Below are 16810 nucleotides of genomic sequence, written 5' to 3'. Positions count from 1 at the left end.
AAAGGTGAACACATACAGCAGCCTTGGAGGGAGGGAAAGAGAGAATCAAGAATGACAGGAAAGGCTGTGCAAGTTTTAAAGTAGATGGCCAAGAGATGGCCTGTGCGCATTATTAATGTAGCAACCAGAAATCAGTACCAGACGTGAGGAGTATCCTGTCTGGAGGACTTGTTTTGGTAATGGACTTTTTATGTTAAAAGACATTCTTGCCTAAACCAACCTTTAAGGACCAGTGAATTCAGCAAAGAAGATAGAACAGTGTATGCTACCCAGAGGAGTGTGGGTGATCTGGGGGAAGGGAAGAATTTCTTCATAGGAAAGAGGTTAGATTTAGCCTGCCTTACTAAATGGCTTAGGATGTACCAAGTGCCTAGCTTTTACCTAGTTTTAAATTATGGTGGCATTTCTGTGTTTCTGGCAATTGGTGATTTAATTTTAGCTCTGTTCTGAAGCAACACTTAAGTATTTTTAATTCATATGTGCGCATCCGCTCTCTCTCTCTATATATATATATATAATTACAGCAGCCTTTTGATGTAGTTAATATAATTAACTGAAGTTTAGAGAAATTGAGCTAGGATCATGTAATTATTAAATGTTAGAGCCAAAACCATGTGGGTTTTTGACTTCTAGTCCAATAAGGATTTCCGCTTACTTCATAAGAAACTTTAACATTGCTAACCTGGTGTAGCTGGTACCATTTTCAGCTTGAGGTGAAAGCTGCACAGTCTGTATCAAAGCTGTAGATGGTCTGCTAAAGTCACTTTACTTTCTTGCCTGCTGTAGAATTTAGACCTGTATCTGTAGTTACCTGTTAGCACGCCATGGGATGTGGCTGGCAGTGTATTGAAGCTTAGACCAGTATTTTATTTTATTTATTTTTTATTTTTTAAAGATTTTATTTGACAGAGATCACAAGTAGGCAGAGAGGCAGGCAGAGAGAGGAGGAAGCAGGCTCCCTGCTGAGCAGAGAGGCTGATGCGGGGCTCGATCCTAGGACCCTGAGACCATGACCGGAGCCAAAGGCAGAGGCTTTAACTCACTTGAGCCATCCAGGCGCCCCAGTATTTTAATTTCTTGGCTGCAGATAGGTATTTCACTAGTTTTATTTCCTTAGAATGAATTTTTCCTGAAATTTCTTATGTGTTATGAAAAAAAGCAAGATAAATAATAACAGACTAGGTCTACAACTCTGCATAAATAAGGTGACTGTATTGACTGGGAATAAACTGCACATGTGTGCAGTTAAATTGTCATATTGAGCTCCATTTTTTTAAATGTATAAAATACACATTCACTTTAAAGTGGGCACTACGAGATCTCAAATGATCCAGTGTGCAAGTGTTAAGTGATCACAGAGCCCTCACTTAATTAGGCATTTAGCACACTTGCATTGACAACTACGCTAAGGTTAACTAGTGAAATAATTCAGATTTTGAAAAAACTTCTATTTTGACAGTTTGTTGCATATTCTAAGGACCCAGACATAAGGCTTGGTGGCCCGTCTTCTTGTTTTTCCTGGTTTATGACTTTCGGCTTTGTGGAATACGGCTGAGATGAAAGGATTTCTTGACGATGCAAACTACTCCATTGGCCTGTTGGATGAAGGAACAAACCTTGGAAATGTTATTGATAACTATGTTTATGAACATACCCTGGTAAGTGTGCCATATCATATTTCTCAGATACAGTGTTTATAAATTTCTGAATTCTAAAACATTGCTCTATTTCCAAGATGTTAGTCTGATAAAAGTACTTTTTTCAGATGTTAACTTATTCAAGTTGTCTAAATTTTATGCCCCCACTTCCTTTGAGTAGTGATGAGGTTTTCTTTCTAGCCCACATTAAAACAAAGGCTTCCTTATAGCTCTTTCTCTGCTCTGCCTTTTAGCACCCAACTCTTGTATGTTCTGGTTTTTTGTTATGTTGCTGTCCTCCTAGTCACTAATTGGCTTCTTAATTATTTCCCTCAACTATATGCTTGAATAGATAATGATTTATATTTCAGATAATCTTGGTTGTATGTTGGATGAGAATTTGATGACTTACACAGAATGTTTACTCTCTACTACACCAAGTGTCCGCTTCTACAGACTCCTATTCATTGTTACTTAAGATTATTTTTGTTTTGTATTTAGTGATAGAATTATCTTTATGGCCTTACTGATAAAATTTGTTTCTTTGTTGGGGCTAATTTCCCATATTCCTCAAACTTGTTGAAGAATTGTTTTCGTGTTACTGGTATTCGGTCATAGAATACCAAAAATCTTCTTCACCTTTATAGATGTGCTCAAATCTCCCCACATTTCTGCAAAATCCCGTTCTCTTTCTACTGCCATCAAAATTTGGGGAGGGGGGTGACACTTGCCATACTGTTCAGTGTGTTGTATAACCAAACCATTTTCTCTCCTGTCACTAGAGAACCTCCTAGTGGAAGTAATACTGAGCTCTCTTTTATCTAATTTTTGCAACATTCTTTGTGGGCCAGATAATGATCTTTGAAATATTCCTTTCATTCATTCTTGTCCCACAATCTTGAATTATCCAACATTCAGTACCATTTAGTAAGGGTTGGTCTGAAATCCTGTGCTCTCCTAGCATTGTCATCTAATTCTACGGCTCAAAAGTGATTACAACTGAACATCTTGTGGGTTGTTTTTAAGTCCCATTTCTCTTGCTGGTAGCCACAATGGCCGCCGCCTCCTCCTCCTCTTCTTCTTTTTTTATTTTTTTGGGGGGGGTATTAAAGTGAAAATAAGTTTTGTGTCTCTAAAATATTAGGAATGGCATATCTTGAAAGGATGGAGTAACTTGAGTATAGCTATCCCCTATCTGCCATGCAAAAACCATGATTTCCAATCCTGTTTCCTGGTCAGTATGTTCCAATAGTGTACATTTTCAAGTGTGTATTAAAGAATTGAAAGCAGTAATATGGTCTTCATAGCTTTTCAAACAATATTTAGGTGTTGTGTCTTATAAATAAGATTATTGTCTGCCATCCAGCATTGATTGACTTCTACTTTGCCTGACATATTAACAATCCTTTGACCCCTAGAGTAACCCTGATAAAATCATTACTGATCTCCCCAGATCCCTAATAAAAATCTGTTTTTAATTTTGAGGGAAGAGTATCCTTACTCAGATTTATTGGACATTCAGTGTGCTTCTGTATTTTTTAAATAAAATTTTGTCATTCTCTTTGTCTTCTCTACCAACTTTGTCTCCTTAAACATTGTTTAAGTTGTGTTGCTTTGTTGTTTGCTGTTAGGTACAATTTATAATGGAGATATATAACATTCCTGATTCTACTCACTGTAATAGGAAATTAGATCCTGAACTACCAAAGTGAATACTTTGAACAGCTTAGCAAAGCATGGAAGGAAACGTGGTTTCTTCCTCCTCTAGTCCCCCCAAATGGAGGCAGTTATAAAGTTGCAAGTCCCTATAATTGATAATGTTTTTAAAAAAGCAAAGCAAAGAATATTTTACATGCCAGCTTATTAGCACAGCAAAAAGTCAGGTTTAAAAAGAAAGGTGTTTGGATTTTCCTGTGTTTGCTGAATCTATCTTAATGGCTCTTAAATGTGGGAGTGTATGTAAGTGTGTATCTTGGCTCATTTGTGGAGGAAAAAGGGAGTTCTTTACTACTTATGGTACTTTATTTTCAATAGTTCTTTGATTTTTTTTTTTTCTTATTTTCACAATCACAACAGACAGGGAAAAATGCATTTTTTGTGGGAGATCTTGGAAAGATTGTGAAGAAACACAGTCAGTGGCAGAACATAGTGGCTCAGATCAAGCCATTCTACACAGTAAAGTGCAACTCCACTCCAGCTGTACTTGAGATTTTGGCAGCTCTTGGAACTGGATTTGCTTGCTCCAGTAAAGTAAGTATTTTTCATTATTTTGTCACTGAGATGCAACATTTTAGAAAAATTGCAAGGAAGTTTCACCTGCGGATGTTTTTAAGTTCTTGTGTAAATTCGCAGCCTAATGGAAATGTACAGACTTTTCAGGTGTACCAATGAAAGGAAAGTTTCAGTGAGATGAGACTTTAAAAAGCCTTTTTTTTTTTTTTTTTTTTAAATCTTTAACCAAGAACTTTTTGTTCCTCATTCTTAGGCTGGAGCTAGCTAGACTGTTTACTTCTGATGAAAGCAAAATAATTCTAAACAATGAGATTTCTCTGATGGTAGTTATACCTTTTTGAAGGATTTTAACAAAGATAGTATAAAGTAGTAATTAAATGAAAAGTAATAGAAATGTTGCCTTTTAGATGACACTTTAAAATGTGTTTTTATAGACTGAAATGGCTTTAGTGCAAGAATTGGGTGTGTCTCCCGAAAACATCATTTATATAAGTCCTTGCAAGCAAGTGTCTCAAATAAAGTACGCAGCAAAGATTGGAGTGAATATCATGACATGTGACAATGAAGTTGAGTTGAAGAAAATTGCACGTAATCACCCAAATGCCAAGTAAGTGTAAAACCAAGTACATGGGAATATTACCTTATGGCCTAGGGTTTGGGTTTGTCTTTGGCCTGGGAAAAGGACATTTATGTAGAGCAGTGCTATGTATTTTAATTATTTTTTTTAATTTATTTAAAGTTATGTCATGGAAGATGCTACTAGCATTTTATTGGTGCCCACTTCTGGGTCCTTCTTGTAGAGCTGGGATGAGATAAGGGCAGTTTGGAATAGGAATTTATAATCTTTAATTCAAGCAAGAAAATGTGGTTGTTGGAATAATAAAATGAGGGCCACAGATGTATTTTCATAGTCACATCAACCCTACCAGTAGTTATTTGTCATGTTGGGAACAGGATTGTCAGCTTTTTTTCCTGGTTGGCTGGGAGTTTAATCTGCCTTTGGCTGTAGTTCCTAAATGTTTGTCTTTAGTGACAGTGTCTTAGGAACCTAGACTGTAGATGCAGGTGTTTCTTAAGACCCACTCTTCTCTTTGAATAGGAAGTTTAATATATATTTTTTAACTTGTAACTGCATGTATTCGAAGATTTTTTTTTTTTAATTAAAAAGTTTACTTTTTAAAAGCAAAAAGGCAGATTTAATGTTGTCATGAACTGGTATGTCAAGATTTTAGGATCTACTAAAATTATATTAGTACAAAATTGCTAGCTTTTATAGGGTTATTATGTGTGGTCCTGAAAGTATGTATGTATCATATCCATATTTTCCTTGTACATTTATAATTTTCTTACCAACTTTGATGGTATTGTTAGGTGTCCTGACAGGATTGATTGCCCTAAAACCCTTTATTTGGATAAGGCCTTTGGGTGGAAATTTTAGTGAACCACTTATCTCTAGAAAAATCTTTCTGTTCTGTGATCTTCTGAAGATAAGCCCTGAGCTGGGGTTACTGTACTAACTGTAAAGTGGATGGTGCATTCTTAATAGAGCTGATTCTGCACAAAGGAAGAATAATTTGCTTCTATGAGACTTAACCCCTTCTGATCAGCAGTCATTCATCAGGACTTCCTTGGGAAAACAGTTTTCCAAACAGCATTTGCATATTAGTGGGTTTTAGTGGTTGGTAATTACTTGAGTATCTCCTGAGACAGTCTCATTTTGTCTTGGTTGTCATAATTTGAAAGAAAATACCAAGTAGATTTCAATCAGTATCTAAAAGGCTACTGTTTAGACACAGTAAATAACTCCAAATTTGCCAGTTTTTTTGTAAGATGGAAGAGATTAATGGGAATTTTCAAAATAAGTGGTAGAAGGTTAACCAGCTGGAACAGTTTAGGAAACTTGAAACATGTAAAAGCCCTGATAACTCTTAATTGAAAGACAGTGATGGCATTGCTATTCAATTTAGTCTTTCTAGGTGGTTTTATGGACTGATGGACTTCATTTGAAAGTAATGTCGTCTTTCATTACAGTGCCCACTGACTCTTGCTGCTACAACAGAGTCTTAACTTCCTGCATTTTCCAAATTCCCGTCCTTGTAAGCTTCATGCTTTAGGCCCTAATGGCTAGTTTTTTCTCTATACAGGATTGTTTTTCATTAGGTTCACTTGATTCAACCGTCGCTGGATTTGGGAGCACTGGCAACATAATCAACATACTTCCTACAACTTCAGGCTTCACATGTGCTGATGATGATGTAAACCAACTCTGCCCCAATCATCTTCCCCTTCTCTTAGGGTCTTACTACATATTGCAACAGAAGATAATATTGGAGGCGAAGAGGGTAACATGAAGTTTGGCACTACCCTGAAGAACTGTAGGCATCTCTTGGAATGTGCTAAGGAACTTGATGTCCAAATTACTGGTGTTAAGTGAGTATTTCGTTTGAAACTTCATTTTATGGTGATAAGTCTTTGTTTTTCTGATGATCTTTTAACACTTCATTTGTATGAAGTCTGATAGATTGAACTTTCAGTTTAATATATATTATTTTAGTCTAGGAAGGACAAATACGTTTTATCCTTAATATAATTTTATACAGACACATCTCCCTTCCCTATTTAAGAGATAAAATAGTAAATAAAAATTCAGTTTGGTTAGTAGTATAAAACCCCTCCTTTTAAATTGGAGGGAGAGGATGTACTAGAATTCGAATGAATACCAGAATGACATTCATCTGAGTTGTCTTTTTTTTTTTTTTTTTTAACCACATCTTTTAAATTGTATTCCTTCTCTTTTTAATCCCCTGGGCATGCCAGTAAAACATTCTATTACATTCTTGATATTTACATGTGCAGAAATGGATACTCAGAGATTTAATGATTTGATTATAGCCTCAGAACTATGATCTGAGTCAAATTTGGAACACAGAGCTCCACAATTTTTGAGATGCCAGTCCACTGCTAATATTACTACAGTACTAGATCTTGCTTTTTAAATTATTCAAAAAGATGGATAAAGAATTACCCCTGATAAGTTTAATTATGTCTTAGGTGACAGATACTGACAAGTATTTGAGAGTTTTCATATTTCTATTTTTAAAGTTAATATACAGTAAAATTGACTTTTTCATATAAATTTAACAGATTTGTTTAACGATTGCCACAGTCAGGATACAGAACTGTATTTCAATTAAATTTTAATTTTCTGTTCTGAATCTCTGATAAGTATCTCTCAAGTAATACTAACAAGTGTTAGTAACACTCAGCTGAATTAATGTTTAAAGATTTTTATAATCTAATTATATTGTTGGCGTTTGTTACTTTACTATGCATAAAAGCATGTGCTTGTGTGATAGTTATAAAGCCTGTCTAATAACTCATTAAAAATTCTTTAAGAAGTTACAGTATTAACTCCAACATTGTCTTTTCTGAAATCCTGTATTATAACTTGGATACTTAGGGGCTTGTGCCTCCCAATTCTTTAAATATTTGATAAGATTACTGTGAATACTGTGTCAGTATGGTGAATGAGAACTGAAAAGAATGATAGGAAGGGCTTCTAAAATTTACTGTTGCCTTAAATTTATTAATCTCTTTCTTCCAGATTTCATGTTTCAAGTGCTTGCAAAGAATCTCAAGTATATGTACATGCTCTGTCTGATGCTCGATGTGTGTTTGACATGGCTGTAAGTTTTTTCCTTAAATCATTTCGATATTTTTAGCCAGGATCTTATTTTTGCTTTTTTCTTCATTTTTTTTCTCTTCAGTGATTTATCCATTTATTTGAGAGAGAGAACGTGTGTGCACAAATGCACATGCCTGAGAGGAAGGGGGGGGATAAGCAGACCATGCAGCAAGAGTTCCATACAGTCTTATTTTTTAAAAGTAGGTAAAGGGATGAAAATAGTAATTTACTTGCATATGTCTGCAAGACAGTACAGACATCATCAGGAAGACAGTATATACATACACAACACTGAATAAATCTGTTTCTGTTGGTAGAGACCAAAGCCATTGCCATAAAGGATTAGTAACAGTTACTATTTACCTCCTTGGGAAGGGGTTTTTTAAAATGTTACTGTAGCCTTAACAATTTGGATAAGCATTTAAAATATTTTTTTCCATCTCTAGAGAGAATTTGGCTTCACGATGAACATGTTAGATATTGGCGGAGGCTTCACAGGAACTGAATTTCAGTTGGAAGAGGTAAATTTGAGCGGATGGATATACAGGAGTAATCTCATTACTTTGCTACTTAACTAGTAGATGTAGATGAGGGTGTATTTTTAAATTTATTATTTATTTTTTAATTTTTTAAAAGATTTTATTTGACAGAGAGAAAGATAACAGGTAGGCAGAGAGAGAGGCTGAAGCAGGCTGCATCCTGAGACGGGATCCCAATGCGGGGCTCAATCCCAGGACCCTGAGATCATGAGCTGAGCCGGAGGCAGAGGCTTTAACCCACTGAGCCACCCAGGCACCCCATAGACAAGGGTTTAACAATTGCAAGAGATAAACCTATAAGAAGCATCTGTTTAAAATTTGATTCCAAGAAGATGAAGAGGCAGTGAGAAGACCTAGCTAACTTTGAAAAGCTTAATAAAATTCAATGAAGTCTATAGCATAACTTACACAAGTCTGTATTCAGTTGTTTCTGTTCTAATGGAGTACTAGATGGTACATATGAATTTATAGTTTGGACAGTTTAAGCTGTTTTATCTAATGACCATTACTACTCACCTTTCTGCTGTCCTTTCCATCCCTCGTTCTGTAATATCTAGAAACTGATTGGATGATTTGCTCTTTCATTGCTAGTGTTAAGGAGTATAGAAACATAATTTTAAACAATCACCAGTAGCTGTTTGCCATGGGAATTACAAAATTTTTAAAAATTAATGCCATTCTGAAAATGTAAACTTAGATGTCTCAAAGCCTGCTTAATTGCTTGAAGATAATTGCTAAATAGCTAAGCTTTCTGGTCTGTAATTGGAACTACTTTGGTTTTAAGTTGTCTAGGAAGCCAGTCAGTCTCTTAATGTGAATTATCTAATTCAGTATTGAAATCATAATGGGTTTAAAATTCATAGGTTAATCATGTTATCAGCCCTTTGTTGGATGTCTACTTTCCTGAAGGATCTGGCATTAAGATAATCTCAGAACCTGGAAGCTACTATGTGTCTTCTGCATTTACACTTGCAGTTAATATCATTGCAAAGAAAGTTGTTGAGAATGATAAATTTTCCTCTGGAGGTAAGTTACAAAGTGTATTAATTTTGTTTCTGTTAGATAAATTCATCTTCAAACTAATTGAAACTGTCTGATACTAGTCAAGTATAAAATACTGTTGGACATGGACATTTATGGATCATGAGGTTGTGGGTGATCTTCAATCAGCTCTAAGCAGCTAGGGAGCTTTTTTAAATGCCCTAGTGAAATTATCACTCCATAAGACTGCTAAAATCTAATTCTTGGTTCTGATGTTTAGATATGCATTTTTATTTATTATTATTATTTTTTAAAATAATAAATAAATAGATAGATAGATAATAAAAACTGGGGGGGGGGGCAGTGCAGAGCCTGAGGCAGGGCTCAATCTCGTGACCTTGAGCCACCCAGATTCCCCTAGTTAGTCATGTTGTAGATAAACTTCCCCCAGGTGACTGATTGTCCTATCTTGTTAAGAGCCAGTGTTTTATTATAACGTCTTTCATTATGTTCCTCTTAGTCAGATGGGTCACAGGGAGGATCTGCTTTATATTTTTTTACATAACAAGGGCCAGCTGAGTCTAAATCGGTCGTCTCTCTTGCTGACAAATACCACTTTAAAAAAATGTAGAAAGTACTCTTCTGCATTAAGATTTTTCCTATAGTTTTTTTTCCCCCTTAAGTTAGCGGAAGAATAAATTTTTTTTCCTGAGTTTTTAAAATATCTCAAAGTTGAAGAGCTGCAGTAAGAATAGAAGGGACTTCCCATTTTGATCACCCGGTTAAGGTGGTATCAGGTGGCTTTCTTCAATATGAAGTGGAAAGATAGTTTGTAAATAACCAAAACTTGTGGTACTTTACCCAATTGGTTTTAATAACATCAGTGAATTTCTTACTCATATTTAATCTCAGAGTTTTCCCTTCTATTTATTTATAGTAGTTTAGACTCCTAGATACTTATTCAGCAGATGATGTAATCGATTATTTTTATTTGCTGTCGAAAATTGGGGTCCTTTTGACATGTCCTCATTATTCCCCGAGTGCTTTTTACTTCATGGTACATCCAGATGTTCCAGGTTCTTTACCTGCCTCAGTCCAAGAATTGGTGATTTTTTCCAAGGAACCTCTAGTTCATTTTAATGGAGAGTGGTATTTTAAAAACCAAGAAAGGAGTGAGTATTGGTTGTATTCACTACTACTGACGGATCATTTCATCTGGGCTTTCTCACTGAACAGAACCAGAAAATGTGTGTGTGTGTGTGTGTGTGTGTGTGTGTGTGCGCGCGCGCGCGCATATATACATACAGAGACACATAACAGACCTAAGTGTATATCATCAAAAGCTGTGCATGTAGTATATTACATGGTGCTTTCTGTTTTTCTGCTTACATATTGCAACTCCCTTAACCAACGGTGAAAAATTAGCTACCATTATCCAACACATACACATATTTGCTGAAGTATGGCAGACGCAGAAGGTGTTCCAGAATAGCTAACTCATAACCACCACAAACAGCCAAATCACTGAACCTGAGTTTTGCTATCCATTTCGGGTTGGTTTTTGATAAAAGATTATACTCCCTAAGTAAAAACTTAAGTATATAATTGGACAAATTAATAGAAAGCATATACTGACATCACTATAAAAACAAATGTCATATCAAATTTTTTTCTTCCTAGGTTTGTTCCTTTGCCAGACGGTCACTATTGTGATGGTTTTTGCGTCATTGAGTAGTTTGGGTTGCCCTCAAACTTCATTTAAATGGAATCATCTAGCATGTATTTTAGGATAGATCAATATAATGCCTGATCAAACTACTTTGTTTCATGTTTATTGCTAATATTCCACTGAATAGATGATTTGTTATCTTTGCTGATGAATATTTGGTTGTTTCCAGTTGTGGGCTATTAAAAATAAAACTTATATTTTTGTGTTAAGTCTTGTGGACATTTTTTCATTGCATTGGAGAAATGACCAAGAATAGAATTGCTGGGTAACAGAGTGGATGTTATAAAAGATTACAGAGTAGTATTTTACCCTCCCACTGGTGGTGGTATATATGTGCAACTTCTGATTGTTTCCCACTTTTACTGATTTTTTTTTTTTTTTTGGTCACTTTTTAATTTTATCCATTCAGTATGTGTGTGGTAGTGGAAGCTCATTGTAGTTTTAATTTGCATTTACCTGGTGACTTCCCGTGGAGCACCTTTTTCATGTATTCATTGATCATCTTCCTTTGTGAAGTATGTTTTCAGTTTTTTTAGGCTAACAGTCTTAAGGTATATCAGTATCAGGGTTTTTTTTTAAGTTAATTTAAATATTTTGGGAAATGTGAAAACCGTATTCTATAAATTTTCAGTCTGCTATGCTTTGCATAGTTTTTAACTATATTAGACATTTTTAAATGTAAATTCATCTTCATTTTTTCTGCTTTATTTCAGTAGAAAAAACCGGAAGTGATGAACCAGCCTTCATGTATTATATGAATGATGGTGTTTATGGTTCTTTTGCAAGTAAACTGTCTGAGGACTTAAATACCATTCCAGCGGTTCACAAGGCAAGTTGTATTACAAATAACAGAACTGCTTATTTGGCAGTTTATTAACTGACCTTTTTTTTTTTAAAGGTACCTCCCAATTTTTGGAGGAATACTTTAGGATAGGGAATATTGCCCTTTTCTGAGGGTTTGCCTTCCTTAGATAGAGTTCAGAAGGAGCATCATTGCCCTTACCTCTAGGCCTGCCTTTCATAGGAATATTGAATGATCTAATGAAAAATGCTCTCAACCACCCTCAAATTCAATACTGCATGAACAGGAGTAAAAATTTAAAAAGCTTCTTTCCTCCTGACAGAAATACAAGGAAGATGAGCCTCTGTTTACAAGCAGCCTTTGGGGTCCATCCTGTGATGAGCTTGATCAAATTGTGGAAAGCTGTCTTCTTCCTGAGCTGAATGTGGGAGATTGGCTTATCTTTGATAACATGGGAGCAGATTCTCTTCATGAACCATCTGCTTTTAATGATTTTCAGAGGCCAGCTATTTACTACATGATGTCATTTAGTGATTGGTAAGGTATTGTTTTCATTTTTAAAAAGATGATTGGATATTTGATAATTCTGTAACAAATGCCTAACTTACAAGTCATAGCAAAATGCTCCTCTGTTACAGGTTATTGGAAGATTTGTTATTTTATAATCTTAATTCTTTGTCCATTCGTTTTTGTGTTAGTGTGGTCTTTGTGCTTAAACTTAGAATTACGGTTTTGTGTTTGGTTTTTTGAAAGGTATGAGATGCAAGATGCTGGAATTACTTCAGACACAATGATGAAGAACTTCTTCTTTGTGCCTTCTTGCATTCAGCTGAGCCAAGAAGATAGCTTTTCTTCTGAAGCTTAAACAGGCGTTAATGCTTCTTTAGATCTGAAGTTGCAGGTTAAGCTTGTCTGGTCTACATTCCCTGTGAAACAAATTCAAACAATCTTATTCTGTTAATTCTCTTGGAAACAAAATCTATTAGTAATAGCTATTTGGGACCAGACAAAATCAGCTCTCATCTATAATTCATTGGGGGGTAATTGGGAGATTTAGATAATGTATCCAGATTTAAACTTACCAGTTTGTCCTACCCCTTAAGCATTTAAAATAAAATATGCAACAAAATGGATGACTTAGTGGAGATGGAAGCCCATTAATTGGGTTCCCCATTAAATCGTTTACATACAAGTACACAGTTTTTATACTAAGGATTCATGTTAAAAAGTCTTGTAAAGTTAAATGTCTTTCACCCAGATATATCAAATGTCAGTGGAAGACCAGTGTGACTTCATTAGATATGTTTAGTGTATTTAGAATGTGTAAATTTGTGCTTTGAACTGTAGTTTAATAAATGTAAAATTGCATCATAGTATTTGTTGTATTTGACCTAATGTAACCCTTGTATGATTGCAATAAAATTTTGTGTAGATTTTACTGTTTTTTCAGGCTAAAACTTTGGGAAAGGGGCTAGCTAGCAAAGGTAGTTTTGAAATAGATGTGTATATGGACTGTTTTGAAGGGTTCCCCCCCCTTTATAGCCCATTTAAGTTTAGTTTGGCTCAGTACATTTTTTTCAGTTATTTAAATAGTAATTTAAGTAAAATGTTTGGTAAATCATTGTGAAGTTCAGATTCATTATGGAGAGTTGATGTGCAGTAAGCATGATGTTTAACAATTTTAACACCAAAAATGTTAATTCTGCATAAATCAATTGTAATAATTAATAGGTGTTTCTGTATAGATAGAATGCATAGAATGAATACCTTAGTAAATCTTTGAATTACAAATCTTTTGGCTGAAATGGAAGATTCTATTAAATACTTTGAATAAACCTGTTGGGGGAGGGAAATAAAATCGCAGAAAACTCTGCAGCGCACTAAAACATAAAGAAGGGCTACATCTATATCCAGAAAACTGATGCTCTTTTGCACGGAATATTATTTAAATTCAGAGTTGTAAGGGGTGGGGTGAAGCACACCTGTTCTCAATTTCTTAATTGCAGTGATTTCAGACTTTAGTAGGAGTTTGTTTTGTTTTAGTTACGCTTAGTTTCTTGTTTCCCATTTGTTCAGCTTAGTAATTTTAATTCTTTTCATACTAAAATTTTGTGACTGGGGGAAGGGAGTTAGTGTTAATGACCTGACGGTTGTCGCCAGGAGTTTGCGTTGTTCACTGCTAGTGTATTAGTAATCCTAGATCTCAGAATCACAATAGTAATAAAATAAACAACAGGGGTCATTTTTTCCTAACTTACTCTATGTTCAGATGTGGAATTTCTGTCTCCCAAGAGGAAATGTGACTTCACTTTGGTGCCAATGGACAGAAAATTCTACCTGTGCTACATAGGAGAAGTTTGGAATGCACTTAATAGCTGGTTTTTACACCTTGATTTCAAGGTGGAAAGTAATTGATCATGAATCTCTAATAAATTTCAATCTAAACCAGTAGGTGCTTAATATTTTTTGATTTGATTGATGCCCATTTGAATTTCATGGGTTCTAATAATTAAATTCAAGACCCTAATCCATTGTCATCTGTAATTACCCTTGGACTTTACCAAGGTATAATATGGGGTTTTATGCAAAGTTACAAGCTACATGGAACTTTTTAAAACCGTAATAAAGAGGAGGAATTATTCCCAGCCTTCTTGACATGTTGTGTTTCGTGGTCCAGATATGGCAGACCTTTTAGAAGATGGTACGACTTTGAGTCCTTGGCTTGGCTATAAGCTTTGGGCTTCGTGGCATGTCAGCTCTGCCGTATTCATAGGAGAGTTGTTCTATGTCTAACAGCTCAGAGTTGCAAATTTCACATATGAATGAGATGGTAACCTTAAGAAATGTCTGTATTGTATTTTAAGACTGTTCACATAAATCTGAAGTTTGAACTTATGTATTTCAATTTGGTATGCTAAAAAGTACTGAATTAATGTAATAATCCTTTTCTTTTTTTTTATAATATTGTAATCTCAGTTCAGAATTTAACTGAAAATATAAAACCCGAATGATTTCTATATAGTAAATTGAACTGTAAAGGTAATTTGTGTGTGATTCTGAATACACAAGATAAAATGTTTTTATTCCTCCTTATGTTTTACTTTGGCTTCTATCGTGAAAGAGTTAATTCTGCATATCAACTTTGTATATATTTTAACTTAAAAGCATTGTTTCGGAATCTTTTATAAAGTTAGCAAATCTGGTAAAATAATGCTGGGTATTACATATGAAAGATTTTGATAAAGTTCAGTACATGTGAGCATGAAGATCATATCTCTTTCCAGGGCCATGTTTTCTAGACCCATTAATTTTACCAGCCTCTTAAATTTTAAACTTAAGACTAAATGAAATTGATTTATATAAGTTAAGGTAGGTATTCCAAGAAATTGTGGACACTGTAACAGTCTATGCAAATACTGTGTTTAAAAAACCATGGTCCTATCTTTTTTGTCCCTTGTTGGGGACTTTGTATTTTCACACTGTAGATATTAGCAACTTGACCAACAATATAGTAAAAATACTTGCTTAGTTGGCTTTAGAGTATATGATCAGAAAAGAATTAGTAGTCTTCCGCCTTCAAGTTGTGAATAAATCCTCCAAATACTTCAATTCCTGTCTTGTCCATCCTGAAGGCAAAATAAGAGAGTGGTATATTTGCAGATTCAGGGTTTCATAATGGGAATAAACCTAACCTAGGAATAAGAAATGAAAACCAGTTCTGGTCTTCCCTGGTACTGCTGGAGGCTATTCTGTACCTACTTAATAAGCAGCTAACTCTTAAGGTGGCTGTGTTTTGATGACAAGTTACGATTTCTGGAACCTTTTACTCTGCTGGGACTGTAGTCAAATTCGAATCAAGGATAATGTGGGTTTGATTTTCTGTTCTTTTTTCACTTTTTCCTCCTAGTTCTTTGTTGCTAATCCAGGACAGGAGAGAGTATTGAAATAGGAAAGCATTTTTAGTTTTAAAGAAATTCTGATAATGGATGATCATCCATTTCAGCCAGTTGAAGTTAACCTGAAAAGTAGCAGTGCCTGACATTAAACGTTACTGGGGAAATTTGTGGGTTCTACATGTATCTTAATCATAGTTGAGATCTTCACCTAGAATGGAGTATAGATAGGGGAACACAGATCAGCTTCAGGCACACTCTGTCCAGTGTTAGATGGTTGAAGGATTTGGGTTCTATCTGTTGAAAGCAAATTTCTTAAAAATGGCCGTGACTAGAAGGCTTATTTTACCCAATGTACTCGTTTTGTGCTCCTGAATTCCTTGACCTAACTACAGCTTCAAAAGCAATTCCATTGTTGAGTGGTCTTTCAAATCCTGATTCTATCATAATACTGCTTATGCCTATCAAAACCCTGTGCAGCTGATGGCCTAGTTTGAGATTGCAACTGGATCAATTTATAGAAAGCTGAAAAGTTAAGAATCTGCAATTGACAGATGATCATGCATTGCCTCCCCTCCCCCCAACGTTGTACAAGAGTGCAAAAGGAAATCTTGCAGTAATTGCAGTAAACTAGTAGGATATTACTCAGATGAAATTTAGGCCCAGGGAAATTAAAGCTTTTCCTAAATAGTGGTGCCAGACTATCTGGTGTGTGCCTGTGCCTGCAACTTTGCCACCACTCAGTTTTTAGCAGCAGTGTGTAGAAGAGGGGGCACTTGACTAAAGGTTAGGAATTTTCTCTGGATTTCATTGATTTCCATCTATCCTGTGTCTTAAATTGGTTTCTGGAGGTTTCTCCACTCTGTATTCCAAGTCTGTTTTCACTGGTGGCAACTCAGTTTCCAAGCTTAAGGGTTCAGTGTCTTATCTCTGAGACTGTCCCTCAGCATTAATTCTTCATGCCTTAAACCTACCCTCTTAAGACACTCTTCCTTACGCTTCTCGACAGAAATGAAGCAAGAGTATTTTTCAAGCTTGACTTTTCTCCGAATTCTACAAGGATGCAACAACTTGCAGGGGTGGGGGCACTTTTTTGGTTCCCCAAAGAAAAGAAATCATTTAAAGATGTACGAATGTTGCCTTCATGTTGCCTGGATAAGAACTGGGTTTAGAGTTAGACTGAAGGGGTAGGGCATTGGAGCAGAACGTGAGAAGTTCACATTGAGAAGGAAAATATCCCAAGTAACATGATGTTCTGTCCCTTCCCTTTTATGTACAGTGTTGCTATTTTGCTAATTCTTCCTAATTTGAC

The 16810-nt window shown here is 35.4% G+C and overlaps 1 protein-coding gene across 5 annotated transcripts in view; it reads left to right on the top strand.

Moving 5' to 3' along the window:
- AZIN1 (antizyme inhibitor 1) overlaps positions 1-14694 on the top strand; it is a 30740-nt gene extending 16046 nt beyond the window's left edge. For 2 of the 5 annotated variants that reach the window (XM_045077937.1, XM_045077936.1), the window contains exons 4-13: positions 1460-1658; positions 3714-3887; positions 4304-4476; positions 6165-6299; positions 7474-7555; positions 8001-8075; positions 8957-9119; positions 11517-11632; positions 11928-12142; positions 12359-14694. In XM_045077937.1, the coding sequence (XP_044933872.1) occupies positions 1557-1658; positions 3714-3887; positions 4304-4476; positions 6165-6299; positions 7474-7555; positions 8001-8075; positions 8957-9119; positions 11517-11632; positions 11928-12142; positions 12359-12470 (1347 nt within the window). In that variant the 5' untranslated portion in view covers positions 1460-1556 and the 3' untranslated portion in view covers positions 12471-14694. 5 annotated transcript variants of the gene reach the window in all.
- Positions 14695-16810: the final 2116 nt, after the last annotated feature.

This window comes from Mustela putorius, unplaced genomic scaffold (assembly GCF_011764305.1).
Source record: "Mustela putorius furo isolate JIRA1106 unplaced genomic scaffold, ASM1176430v1.1 tig00000228_pilon_pilon_pilon, whole genome shotgun sequence".
NCBI lineage: Eukaryota > Metazoa > Chordata > Mammalia > Carnivora > Mustelidae > Mustela > Mustela putorius.
This window is presented reverse-complemented; position numbering and strand designations above follow the sequence as displayed.